General features: G+C 49.4%; 1 protein-coding gene across 6 annotated transcripts in view; it reads right to left on the bottom strand.

Annotated features, from left to right (window-relative positions):
• The window catches only part of PXN (paxillin), a 38,722-nt gene extending 30,692 nt beyond the window's left edge, over positions 1-8,030 (bottom strand). For all 6 annotated transcript variants that reach the window (XM_066603653.1, XM_066603655.1, XM_066603656.1 and 3 more), the window contains exon 1: positions 7,897-8,030. In XM_066603653.1, coding sequence (XP_066459750.1) covers positions 7,897-7,909 — 13 coding nt within the window. In that variant the 5' untranslated portion in view covers positions 7,910-8,030. The remainder of the gene's footprint in view (positions 1-7,896) is intronic.
• Between the last annotated feature and the right edge of the window lie 6,787 nt (positions 8,031-14,817).

The following is a 14,817-nucleotide window of genomic DNA, read 5'->3' as shown; positions in this document are numbered from 1 at the left end:
AACGTCTGACGAGCTTTTACACAAGCTGTACTAAAAAAGTATTCAGCCTGCAAGCACCGCATCTAAGGGGTGTACGGTACTTCACAGAGACACTGCGCAGAATCCAAGAGAGGACCCAGGGGTCTGTAATACAGACAGGGGGAACTCAATATGGTGCAGTAAAGTGGCAAGTCGTGTGCACGGACCCCAATTTTACATATAGATGGCAATATATCATTCTGTATTGACAACAGGTTGTTACAGGGTTATTCCCATCTCCGAGCAATATGCCATCACTTCGTGATCGGTGGTCTCCGACCTCTGAGATCCCCACTGACCCAGAATACAATGGGGCTGTAACGCTGATTCTGCGTGCCTTCATTGTTATTTCTTGCACAGCAGCGCTTCTGGCCACCAGGCTGTGTAGGGTATTGGTGTATCTTGACGCCATCATAAGCTAGGGGTTTGACAGGCGGAACGCCCCTGTCACACCCCCAGCTCCCGATTGGCTCAAGTCTGTAAGGTGCTAGCAGGACAGTGTGCATTGCTTGCAGCCGGCCCAGAGTGTAAGGAAGCAGGGCCGGCTGCAAGCTATGGAGACGCTGCAGATGTCACTCACCGCTGGGTCCTGCGTGCCTTCTGTGCCCTGCCCTTCCGGCCAAGCGGAGGATGGAGACTCAGTCCCGGTCGCACTGCAGCTTGATGTACTGTGTTCCGGCGGCTGGCTGCTCCCTGCAGCCCAGCGGTTCTGAGGTCGGTGACGGGCGCTCCCCTGCACGCACTTCCTGCCGATGTTCCGGCGGCTGTGTGCCATCCCATGACTGCTGCTGTACTGCTCTGCCAGCGGCTAGCAATGTTTGTGTGGACGCCGCTGTTGCCTCCCTGCTGAGGGTGCCGAACAGCACGAAATTTGTGGAAGGGGGCTGCGTTTCCTCTGCAGTCACCCAACTATTCCGCTGCCGCTTTAGCCTCCCTGCAGAGGCCAGTGAGCTGTACATCACATCGTAGGGAGGGGGGCATGGCTCGCTCTGCTGCCGGCCCAAATTTAAACAGGTCATCAGGGGAAGGAAAGGGCCATTCTGCTGTCAGACGCCCAGCGGGGAAAAGGCTTGAAGACTGGGGCTCCCTGCCTACTGCGGCCGCCGCTGAATGCTGCTCCTTATGCCCCTAGCTCAGTGGCCTGCCAGGACCTACAGCCAAAAGCACTTGTGCAGCCAATCACATTGAGCAAGCGTCACCCCACTGTGTATCTTGACGCCAACAGGACTTCCTGGTGGCGTCAAGATACACTACTACCGCTGTGTAGAACCGCAGCCAACACCATTCACTTGAATGGAGCTCCACTTCTGTCCCCCAGGAAGCACCACTGTTCATGGAGAAACTGAATAAATTCTGAAGCCCCTTCATTCTCAGGATCCGTGGGGGTCCTAGAGGTCAGACCCCCACTGATCATAAAACGATGGCATATACTAGCAAGCGCAGCACTTCGCTATCCCCAAAGACAGTGAATGGAGTGGCGGTCACACAAGCACACCACTGTGCCGTTCACTAGGGGGATGCCATTCTTGTGATACCGGGGTGTTCCAGCAGTCAGATGTATCATCTATGGATAGGTGACAAATGTGTTAGTGGGAAAACCCTTTAAAAAGTTACCTGTGCACAGGCAATAGTCATTCTTTATACAGCCACGAACAGACATGGCACAGAGCGAGAAATCACTCACTTGTCGGGAGTTGCTTGGTTTTTAGTTCACCTAAACACCAAGCGACCATCAGCCTGTGTAAACAGGCAGTCGCTCATTTATGAACTGCCTGTTCACAGGGAATGGAGGCGGTAGAGATCTCTGACCACTAAACCTTCATTCCCTGAAGGACTATGGCTGCTGTGTGAAAGAACAGAACTACAGATTGGCAGTGATCCCATGTAAAAGGTACCTTAAAGCAGTATTCTGGTTATTCAAAGTGAAAGTTATAGGCTGCATAAGGCGAAAACAATTTTGCAATACAATAGTAAGACTTGTTTTACAAGGCTGCAGAGACATTACTTTCCCTGTGGTTGACCCTGCTTAGTTCTCCATTGGTATCCACCTGTACGACCTGTACGCTCCGCTGTTCTGCTAGTCGGGCATGCTCAGTGCCTTCACATTCTGTGATGACGACAGTTTCTACAGCTGGCGGCCACTTTAAATAACGCGGAAATCTGAAGCTGGTTGGAAAGCAGCAGTGACGCAGGGCGGTAAAAAGAAGAGAAAAAAAAAAGAGCACTTGGAGTTCAGTTTGACGACCTGGACGGATGTTTGTAATAATTGCAAGAAATGGAAATGTTAGGGAAAGTTTGAAACTTTCTCCTATTCTCTAGAATAGCCCTTTAAAGGTACACTATACTCAGACCCAGAACCAGCTGACAACATCCTACCCCACTGTAGATAAGGCAGACGGAGGACAGGATGACAATGGTAGGCTCTGTTCACATATCATAGCCATCATTCATAAGCAGCTGTGATCAACCATATTCAAGTGCATTTAAAGGCCCGTAAAGGAAACGGACAGCGTTTATGTATTTTTGACAGCAATGACAGCACTTACAGACTATATTCTTGTTGCCAAAATACACCAAAACCCCCGATGGGAAGGCAAATGTGCAGAGAAATGCATGTGAACAGTCATCAGCAAGACTTAGAATGGTGCGAGCTAAAGCTATACTCCCTGGTTTACAGTTGTAAGAGATGGCAGCCATACTAAGCACATTCATCGGAAACATCTGGCACATCAGTTACACGATTCATGGAAAATATCACTTACTGAAAGAGCAGCCCGTATGTGTGATCAGGCACTGGCATTACTACAAGGGGTAAAGAGTAGAGAATGTCAATAACCAAAGCCAGATTCTACCTTCCTCTTACACGTCTACTACTTCTACTTAAGCTGCTGTCACCGGTGGGTAGATGGGGTTTAGAACTGAAGTAGAAGTGCGTTAGGGTATTATTGTATCTTGTCACCACCAGGAAGCTAGGGGTTTGACAGCACTTGCATGGAGGAACGCCCCTGTCACACCCCTAGCTCCCGATTGGGTGACTTGTGTAAGGTCCCAGCAGCAGCGTCTGTATAGATTGTTGCCTGGGCTGCATGGTTAGGGAGAACCTTAGTGCCCTGCCAGGACCTGCACGCTCCAAGGAAAGCCCATCACGCCCCAAGGAAAGCCGCGCTGTACTGAAGCGATGGAAGGCGTTTGACACAACAAACCTCGCATTCGCAGGGACATCGCACGAGCGCGATATTGGGCCGAGTTTCATAGCCTGATATCACACTTGGCCGTGTGAATCTAGCCGAACAAAACAGCAACTCTAGTGTTCACAAGTTACAGAAAAGTAACATATAAAATCACTGGTAACTAAACATTTAGGGCCGGGCTCACGAGTGTATTTTCACCGCGTATTAAGTGGTGAATGGAGTCAGTGAAAGTATATTGATTTTCATTGATCTAGTCACATGTGAATATACACTGTGTATAATACACGCAAAAAAGAATGCAGTATGTTCTATTTTACCTTGCATTACGCGCGTTAGAGCCCTATTATTCTCTGGTATTATTGTAACTTGACGCCACGGAAGTACTGGTGGAACCAAGACACAAGGTGTTTGACAGGGGGTTGACGCCCCCTGTTCCTGATTGGCTACAGGTAATTATCCCCTTTTTCGTGCTCACAGGTCCTGCTTTTTTCCCTGCAGTGACTGTAGTCGGCGTCCCAGCAGGCCCGCTGTCACTGTCCGTGTCCCTGGCAGCCCTTGTTCGGCTTTACAGCTTTTGCTGCTGGTCCCGCTGTCACCTGCGCTGCCTTGTAGCGGACCGCTGTGACTCTCCTTGGCGACCCTTCCTCCACCCTTTCACGCAGTGAATGTAGCGGAGCCGTGGGAAAACTGCAACTGTTCTCTATGGGTGCATGATCAACGCTGTACATATGCAATTACATTGTGTATGTGCGGCATTTATATGCACAGTCACAAAACGACAGAGCGGGAAACAAACTAAAAAAAGAAGCCAGGAAGACTGCGCATGACCGCGTGCACGAGATACGCCATCATGCGCAGCCATAGGCCAGGCCTGCAGTGGTAAGATGCTGCGTGCTACATGCAGCATTTTACACTTAGTGGTGTGAGCCCGGTCTAAGGGGAAATCGGTCATCCTTTTGCAGCCCTCACTGACAGCACCATGAGAAACAGAAGTAGTCCTGTATATTCATGAGCTGCAGGCTGGCCACACCCACACCTCCCTCCAGCCAATGATTGGCAGGTCTCTAGTCGCAGTAATAGGCAGACAGCTGTTAATCAGTGGCTGAAAGCCAGGATGGGCGTTGCTAGCCTGCAGCTCATGAATATCCAGGACTACCTTAAGTAGTCCTCTATGCATGTGTTGCTACTAATAAAAGGCAGGTTTCTCCCAAACTACTGCACAGATCCACACAACAGACAAATCACTGGAATCAGTGTGACAGGCTCTACATTATGCTGTCCTGAGAGGGGTGCAAAAAAATGGTGAAGCTCTTTAAGGGCTTGTATTAGGAGAGCAGGAAAAGAGAATCCACTGGCCAAACAGATCCGTCTTATGACAAAACCAAATGGTGCCGAACAAAACCCACTGACTATAATGGGGTCTATTCAGCTTCCATTCCGGCATTTCTCTGTCCATAGTGCCACATGCTGCCGAATTCCGTCCAGGGTTTCCCCCAAAAATCAGTGAAGGTGGCTTCAAATGGAAGCTCAGATGTGGATTTAACCCCAGCCAGAGGTACAGCAGCTCTCCTGTGGGCTCCACATAGTGCTCTACCTAGAAGAGTGTCAGTGGGACAATGCAGTGATATTGGGGTAAGCAGCGCGTTCCCCTCCATTCTCAGGTCTGGGTTTAGGATCCGTCAGGCTCTGTAATTACCCGGCTGTAAATGATGTAGAGAATGTGTGTAAATTCACCACAAAATAATGACAAGCTGAATATGTACGGACCAAAGGGAGAATCCTCCCCAAACCGTGGCGCTCTGCGCACAGCACTACATGAGGTTGGCACCTAGCAGACATGGCTGAGAGCAGCGGCGGATCCTGCCAAGATTAAAAGCCTACATTACGCTTTACTTAAAACAAACACGAAGCAGCAGGCCAAGAAATATACAAGCCGTCCCCTGAAATAACACCGAGCTCTGGCTCCTATTACAGATGACATTCTCTATGCCCCGGGCATTGGGTAAAGCCCTGGACCTTTCCCACTGGCCAGACTGCAATCACTGTAACGGGATACATGGGATGTCAAAATTAAATGTGTGACCAAATGGGGTGAAATTCTAAGTAGAAGAGAGGCTCCTGATCCGCACCCCCTCCATCAGCCAGTGCAGAGAATAGCTAGCACTATGGAGGACAGCAATCATCAGTGTGCTGCGCAAGACACTGGACTAATGGACAAGGATCACCTGCCACGGGGCTATCCACGCAGGACCCGTGTGGAAAATACATAGCATTTACACTGGCAATCCAGCAGAGGAGATTCCCAAACTCATCCACATGCTGCAGAATATGGCTGCACAAAGCCTGTACGGAAGCGGACATGCAACGTGGAATTTAAAGGCGCAGTTTGTCAATTTTAGCGCTGGATACCCTGCAGAATCCAATCTACATGAAGCAGGCGGATGCCACTGCAAAGTCAGTGCTAAAAGTGTCACAATCCACGGCCAGCAATCTGCTCACAGCGTCAGGAAACATTTTTTTGCTGGGATTGAGGGTTACAGTTAGGGTTAGTTTCTGCGTAAGGCTTACATAATTAGCTGTAAATGCTTCCATGTTACTGCAGCCCCGCTGTAACATGGAACGATTCACAGCTAATTATGTAAGCCCAACACTGAAACTAACCCTAACCCTCCATCCCAGCCATAACAAAATCCCCACACTGCTAGGACCTTGCAGCAGCCAGCCAATCAGGACCTTTGGGGACGTTACCTAGTCCTTAGCTGTCACTCAAGGTCTCCACTCATTATTCTGGTGGAGACATAATACAACAGTACCCAGTGCTCCCCTCACCTTCCAATTCTTCGCACTATTAGTGTAGCCTTTCACCCAGTGGCCTGTAGTGAGCGCAGCGCCACTGGTCAGGGGATTCTGGATCATGAGACATTACCTTCCTCCACTTCCTGTTAGTCACTAGAGATGGGATCATTTGACAACAGGCAGAGGACAGCAAATCGGAAGGCAGGGAGACCCCTAGTGGGCAGCATTTTAGGGAGGAATTTCAGTACAAAAATCTCATTTTAGACAAAGCAACTCCCCACCCAAAAAAAATAAATTAAAAACACACAACAGGGTACTCGCCCGTTCTCTGCCCTGGTGATTGAACACTTGCAGCTGCCGTGGCCTCCATCTATGTGGCCAGCAGTGACATTTCATACGGCTAGTAGCCGCACGACATACTCTTGACATCATGAGCAGTGATGCCAATAGTACTGCAAGTAAACGAACACCCAGTAAGTGCTGGACCACTAGGGTAGAGAACGGGAAAGTTTTTTTGTAAAACCCAGAGAAGACCCCCTAGATAGGAATTAAGGGAATCAGAGAAAGCATAAGTTTTAACAAAAACAACATCAGGGATTCAAAATAAGTGCCAGCGTCACTGGGTGCTTGGAAGGAGACCAGGCCGGCCGTAAACGGATGACGGCAGCGGGCATATTCCTAGAAATGCAAATTATAAATAGATTCCTGTGAAAGGGATGAAGCGTCGCCCTGCGGCAGGCGCCTTATATACTGTTCGCCCGCCACAGGCGCTGTATATACTGTGCGTCCACCGCAGGCGCTGTATACACAGCCCTCCCTCCACGGGCGCTGTATACACTGCCCGCCTGTCATCTACACACTATCTAGTAGACTTGTGATGCCAACAGTAACTCCCATCCGTCAGATACAGGATGTGCGGAGACCTTTATACACCAAGAATGTGACTTGGTCATCAGCGGCAACTCAATAGCCGTCCAGCTATCTGCTAGACATAATCCTCCATTGTGCGCTGTGCGGGCGGTCTGGCATCAAACAAGTCCAAGAGGATCGAGGAAAAGTACAAGACAGTAGCCTTTAAGACACGACACATACTCGCTGTGCAACACTTGACTCAGGACATAATGCAATATAGTGAAGCAGCTCTGCCGCACTAGCCACCAGCGCGGTCACACTTCTCCATTGTGCAGAATCCGTCAGTTACAAAGAAACCTCTAGAAAGATCATGAGATATGAGCCCAAGAGAGACATGTCAGTTGTCCCGTGGCATCACACGGCTGGCCCTCGTCCGCACCCAGCTGGGCACACTTGTGAGGTTCTGAGGACACTTCTCTTTTACAACCCATAGAGCTTAATGGGAACGTTGCACGAAATCAACAAATCCATTGACATCCTAGAACGGTAGAGTTGGAAGGGACCTCCAGGGTCATCGGGTCCAACCCCCTGCTCAGTGCAGGATCACTAAATCATCCCAGACAGCTATCTGTCCAGCCTTTGTTTGAACACTTCCATTGAAGGAGAACTCACCACCTCCCGTGGCAACTTGTTCCACTCACTGATCACCCTCTATAGACGGATTGCTGCCAGACTCTACAGACTTCTATGCATTGTTACTGTATAGCAGCGCAGCGCCACCTCCAGGACGGGTATATACTCCATACAGCCCACATGTCCGCACGGAACAGTGCCACATACTGATAGCACTCCGCACTGCACCGGGGGACACTTGCTCTACTCCGCACTGCACGGGGGACTTAGCGCACAGCTCGGGCTGGCGGCACTACGAGCTCCGCTGTATGGCGAGCAGTGAGAGCGGCTGATCACACAGCGCGGCTCCCATCGCATACACCCGGCCACTGCATGCAGTTCCGCGGGTCCCTCCACCATCACTCACCCAGGTCGTCCATGTCGCCGCTCAGCCGGAGCGGTCCCCGAGAGTCGGACTCAACTTTCTGACTTCAACGCAAGAACGCGCCTCCGCCTCCTGCGTGCGCGTCCCCGGCACCCGACGAGCCACACCCCACGAGCTGAGCGCGACCCCGCGTCTCGTAGGCGGTCTGCAGGATGCGCGTACCCGCTAGCACACTCCTCTGTGCTACACCAGTTGTAGAACTACATGTCCAAGCCTTCCCTGTCCGTCCATTATAACTGTATAAATGGATTCTAAATGCGCTACGGTGCCCGACAGTGCTGGATGCGGCCTCCATGTGCCGGGCTGCCCGCACCACGTGTCTGCCATGCGGGAGAGTCAGTCCCCGGCCGTAGAAGCGTGTAGCGGAGGGTTACTGATAGTCTTATGTCAAATATATTGTGTTAGAGGTGAGAAACCAATACACAACGTTCATGTACTGCACTGTAGGAGTGTAATGATAGAACAGATCACACATGTAGTGTTTGTGTGTGTGTATATATATATATGTATGTGTGTGTGTGTGTGTATATATATATATATGTATGTGTGTGTGTGTGTGTGTGTGTATATATATATATATATATATATATATGCCACCTGCAGACGGGCGGAAATTCCACGGCGGGATTTCCCGCGGAATTTCCGCCCTTGGAAGCTGCCATAGGATTGCGTTAGCAAACACAATCCTAGGCAGACGGCCGCGGTTTGTCCGCGCGAAATCTCTCGTGGCAAACAAACCGCAGCATGTGCTATTTAAACGTCAGTGCCCGGCCCGAGTGCCTGCAGAGAGCAGCGCGTACTCACCCGCGCCCCGTAGCTCCAGATGTTTCATGTGCCGACAGCCGGCGCAGAGTGGAGCCGGCGGCCGGTGAGTAATGTTTCTGTGCACACAGAAATAGAACATGCCGCAGTTTGTTTGCCGCGCGAGATTTCGCGTGGCCAAACCGCGGCCGTCTGCATAGGTTTGCGTTTGTTCCCACCGTGGAATTTCAGTCCGTCAGCAGGCGGCTTAGGGCTCTTTATGTGATGTAACAGGACTGCAGATATTTTTCCTTTTTAAAAAATTCTCCCTTTTTCGTCCCGGCCTTCCAAGAGGCATAAAACATTTTTTTAAATGTTCCCAATGACATAGCCATGGGAGGGCTTGGTATTTTTGCAGGACAACTTGTATTTTTTAAAGTACCAGATAACACACTAAAAAACTTTCAAAAATTGTTAAGTGGGATTTATTCAAAAAATTGCAATTGCACCACTTTTGGGACTTAAAGGGGTTGTCCCGCGGCAGCAAGTGGGGTTATACCCTTCTGTATGGCCATATTAATGCACTTTGTAATGTACATTGTGCATTAATTATGAGCCATACAGAAGTTATTCACTTACCTGCTCCGTTGCTAGCGTCCCCGTCGCCATGGAGCCGTCTAATTTCAGCGTCTAATCGCCCGATTAGACGCGCTTGCGCAGTCCGGTCTTCTCCCTTCTGAATGGGGCTGCTCCTTGTAGCTCCACCCCGTCACGTGTGCCGATTCCAGCCAATCAGGAGGCTGGAATCGGCAATGGAACACACAGAGCCCACGGTGCACCATGGGAGAAGACCTGCGGTCCACCGTGGGTGAAGATCCCAGCGGCCATCTTCGCAAGGTAAGTAAGAAGTCACCGGAGCGCGGGGATTCGGGTAAGTACTATCCGGGTTTTTTTTTAAACCCCTGCATCGGGTTTGTCTCGCGCCGAACGGGGGGGGCTATTGAAAAAAACACAAAAAACGTTTCGGCGCGGGACAACCCCTTTAAGTTTTTACAGCATAAGGCTGGATTCCCACGAACGTATATCGGCTCGGTTTTCACGCCGAGCCGATATACGTCGTCTCTTTCTGCGGGGGGGAGGCTGGAAGAGCCAGGAGCAGGAACTGAGCTCCCGCCCCCTCTCTGCCTCCTCTCCGCCCCTCTGCACTATTTGCAATGGGGAGAGGCGGGACTAATTCGCAGAACTTAGCCCCGCCCCGTCCCACCTCCTTTCATTGCAAACAGTGCAGAGGGGCGGAGAGGAGGCAGAGAGGGGGGCGGGAGCTCAGTTCCCCCTCCTGGCTCTTCCATCCTCCCCCCCTCCCTGCAGATGAGGACGATGTATATCGGCTCGGCGTGAAAACCCTGCCGATATACGTTCGTGTGAATCCAGCCCTAAAGTAAAAGCGACATGAACTTTGTTCTGTGGGTCATTACGATCACAGTGACACCAAATTTCTATAGTTTAAAAAAAATTTAAAAATTCTCTGCTTTTTAAAAAGTAATTTTTTAAAAATAAAAATTGCTTTGTGTCACCATATTCCGAGACACATAACTTTTTATTTTTTTCATTGATTGGGCTGTGTGAGGGCTTATTTTTTGCGGGGCGAGCTGCACTTTTTATTCGTGCCATACTGGGATACACAATAGGTTTCTGAACACTTTTTACTGAACTTTTTTCGTAGCCAGGATAACAAAAATAACCTGCAATAATTGCATTCAGTACTTTTTTCTGGCTTTCACCATGCAGGATAGATATTGTGATATTGTAATAGTTCAAACTTACGAACACGAAGATACCAAATATGGCCATAAGGGCTCTCCGCTCCATATGGGGAGCCCAGTACTATTTGTAAAGCATTATAGTTGGGGGCCCTGTTACAGGTTTTGCATTGGGGCCCAGAAGCTTCAAGTTATGCCTCTGCCGTGCAATGTGCATGCAAGTGCGATGCAACACTTCCGATCCTCCATCGCCTAAAAAATGCCTCGCATCTGTGGGTAAATCGCACGTTCACAGGCGCAATATCGGGACAAGTTTCATGGCCTGATATGCTCACCTGTGTGTAGGTAGCCTACACCTAGTTTCACACAGGGGCTAGCAATTTTGCCACGAGAAAATTGTGGAAAAATCATATCTTTGTTCCCGCTATTTTTGGGCATCAGCGATTTTCTCGCTTGTGTGAACCTACCCTTAGGGCGCATTCAGACGAGCGTATATCGACCGGGTATTAACGTCGGCCGATATACAGCGTCTCTCTCTGCAGGGGGAGGAGGCTTGAAGAGCTGGGAGCAGTGCTCTGAGCTCCCGCCCCATCTCTGCATTCTCTTCACCCCCTCTCCGCCCCTCTGCACTATTTGCAATGAGAGGGGTGGGGCTAAGTTCTGGGAATTGGCCCCACCCCTATCCCACCTCTCCTCATTGAAAATAGTGCAGGGGGGTGGAGAGGAGGCAGAGAGGTGGCGGGAGCTCAGTGCACTGCTCCCAGCTCTTCCAGCCTCCTCCCCCTGCAGAGAGGGACGCCGTATATCGGCCAACGTGAATACACGGCCGATATACGGTCATCTGAATGCACCCTAAGGGGAGATTTCTATTTATTGTTTGTGGCCAGCTATGATGTTGGCCATAGATGGCTAGACACTTCACACATGGAGAATTCCTGAGCCTTCACAAGGGTTCAATCCTTGTCTTTTCCTACGAGAACAGAGAATCTTAAACTAATCAGGACTGTTACATGAACTCGAACCGCCTCCAATAATACCTGCATAACTGACGGGATGAAGTTGCAAGTCCAGGTGCAGCCGGAAATTAACAATAAATTGTGAGTTTTGGCACTAGTCGCTAGCCCTCATATGTTACCCTTCACATACGCAGGATCCACTGTGGATTTTTCGGAATCAGAATCGCAGCATTTACAGTACAAGTCATCTACATAGGGCAAAAATTTTCGCAACCAATCCGCAGTATTTTTGTAAACTGCTGAGGTTCCTAATTCCGCAGCACATGTATTTATGCAGCGGAATTCAACCAAAGGTTGAATTCCGCAGCTGTTACACAAGTGAAACCGCGGCCAAATCTGCACCATTTGGCTGCATTCCCACGAATGTATATCGGCTCGGTTTTCACGCCGAGCCGATATACGTCGTCCTCATCTGCGGGGGGAATGGAAGAGCCAGGAGCAGGAACTGAGCTCCCGCCCCCTCTCTGCCTCCTCTCCGCCCCTCTGCACTAATTGCAATGGGGAGAGGTGGAATGGGGGCAGGGCTAATTCTCAAAACTTAGCCCTGCCCCCATCCCGCCTCCTTTCTTTGCAAATAGTGCAGAGGGACGGAGAGGAGGCAGAGAGGGGGCGGAAGCTCAGTTCCTGGTCCTGGCTCTTCCATCCTCCCCCCCCTGCACATGAGGACGACGTATATCGGCTCGGCATGAAATTCGAGCCGATATACGTTCGTGGGAATGTAGCCTTTAGGTGCGGATTTGGCCACTGTGAAACTCTTGCCTAATTGCTGCTTTTACTCAGTTGCGGAATACCCACAGTGATTCCAGTATATAAGAAGTCAGCCTGATAGAAGTGCTTAATAAGAAACACTTGCTTTACTGCTTGAAACCACCTAATCATGAAGCTGGTATATAATTTTCCAGGGAGAATTCTACTGATCACCATTCTCCGGATAGGCCATCGATAGTTGATCGGCTGGGATCCGTCGTTAGGGACGCCGACCAACAAGCTGAGTGGGCACATACTGCCAGTGTCTCAAATACACAGAGATCAGAGCGGAAGCAGGGGAAGTCTCCGCCCCAACCTCTGTGTAGTGACCGGCGCTTGTTACTGCAGGCACAGCTCGCCTTTATTTCAATGAGAGCTCAGCTGATTGGTCGGGGGTCCCGAGCGACGGACTCCAGCTGTTCAACTATTGATGACATCCTGAGGATAGGTCATCAGTAGCATTCTCCCTGGAAAACACCCTTGAGGCTTGTTTCCCACAAAAGTATATCAGCCAGCCGTTTTCACCGCCGGCTGATATATACGCTATGTTGGGAGAGATAAAATTGGTGAACGGGCGAACAAATCAAACATTTGTGCGCCTGTTCAGACGGCATGGGTCCCGGCGCATATGCGCCGAGACTACCATACCGTCACCCCTTTTCCCTCCCTCCCCATCGCAGGCTCACCTATCTTCTCCTCCCCACTCGTTCTTTGCAATGGAAGGGGCAGGGAGGAGCTAAGCGCCAACCCATCCCACCTTCTCCCATTGATGGCTATGGACAAGGGGCGGGGAGAGGGTGGCAGCTTAGCTCCGCCCATGTCCTGCCCCTTGTCCTCAGCCAGCAATGGGAGGAGGTGGGATGGTGCTTAGCTCTGCCCCTGTTCTGCCCCCTCCCATTGTAGAGAGCCAGCGGGGAGGAGAGGACAGATGAGCCTGCACGGGGGGAGGAGAGCAGAGGGAGGGTGTTTTGCAGCCACACTGCTAAACTCCCTCCCACTTGCGGCTGCTGCCATGGTCTCCCATAGGAGCCCATGCAGCAGCTGACGTATTCCGGCCCAAAAGATAGTTCCAGGACTATCTTTTGTGCCCGATGTAAAATCGCCAGGTGCCTTTACGTCTCAGGAATACGGCCATGTGATCTGATGCATTGGAATCCAATTAATCAGATCACAGTGTATATCAGCCGGCCGTGAAAACGACCGGCTGATATACGCTCGTGGGAAAGAAGCCTCGACCACACAAAATTTCAGACTCATTGTAAGAGAGGAATCCAGAGCATAGCTAGGTGGGTGGTTTTGGGGGCATGTGCCCCAGACACAGGTTTAGGGAGAAGGGAGGCACCGCACATGCCACCACTGCATCATTTTTCAACTTCATAGATCTTTCCTTTACACCAGTTTTGATACATCTCCACCATTTTAGTTGTCAAATGTTAACTTTTATTAAAGGAGTTGTCTGCTCTCTTCTGCTTTTTATTTTTTAAGTTACAGAATAGGAAATTGTGATAGACATGATGATTGCTATTATAAAATGTCTATCGATTAATATAACCCAAATGTATTTTGCTGTTGTAATGACTTTTAGCTCAAGAGTTTAAAGGACACACACACAATCTAATCATGGTATTTGCTAGCCAATGGATGGGTGATGTATTTGCTCTAAGTACATAGAAGTTGCTCAACCAGTTTCTAAGAGTTAAAGGGCCATAGTGTTATGTGTAGATTCTGTGTCCAATACTGAGTGTTTACCTAGGCCCCCTTCCACTCTCATCCTGAAGCTAGGTAAACAATGATTCATCACTACACGGAGATAACTTCAGCTACACAGAATCTTCTACAACAAAGAAATTCCTTCAGCCTAAGCACATGTTGATAAGAGTTGCCACATATACAGAACCTGCTTAAGGTTGCCTGCATAGAGGACGAAGTCCATGCTGCCTCAACACTTGGAAGGGGGTGGGCAGAGAGGTGGGGGATTCTATATGATCCAACAAATGAGAATCTTATATGTTACTGATGTAATCTGTTGCACGCCCATTGAAGGGCGGTTGTCATGTGTTATAATAAAAAGCCTGAGCCTCTACACAGGGTAGAGACTCTCCCGGTTTTAGACAAGCATTTGTGTCTGATTCTGGTCGACGATGTGTGCACACGATACTCAATTCGGAAAGCGACAAAATACCCCAAAGCCTGCTGGAGAAATCATAATCCAGATCAAAATCATACAATTTTCTTATATACATGTATGTAAAATTCTGCTTATATAACTTAGTCACCATTATCTGCACAGCAGAATAGTATACTCCACAGTAATGGCTGCCAGTCATGTGACATCTGGTGTTCAACCCCCACTGATCAGTATCCAATAAGTAGTAGCAGAATCACACAGTATTACTACCTGCAGCATCATTATGTCCGTCAGTGCCTGTGGAGAAGCAGCTCTTAGATTCTTCCTGTTTTCTCTGTTTTTTTTTCAATTGACCTTATTAAACAACAACATGAGAACCTCACCTGGAGCCAGCAAAAAAGGTGTCTCAAACAAAGAAAACGGTCATGAAAGTGACATTTATGAAAAAAAAAAATTTTATTTATTTTTCACAATTGGTAATAATTTTGTGCAAAACATTGTGGGGTCAGAA

Source organism: Eleutherodactylus coqui, chromosome 5 (genome assembly GCF_035609145.1).
Source record: "Eleutherodactylus coqui strain aEleCoq1 chromosome 5, aEleCoq1.hap1, whole genome shotgun sequence".
NCBI classification, from domain to species: Eukaryota; Metazoa; Chordata; class Amphibia; order Anura; family Eleutherodactylidae; genus Eleutherodactylus; species Eleutherodactylus coqui.
The sequence above is the reverse complement of the archived record's forward strand: the minus strand, read 5'-3'. Positions and strand labels throughout refer to the sequence as shown.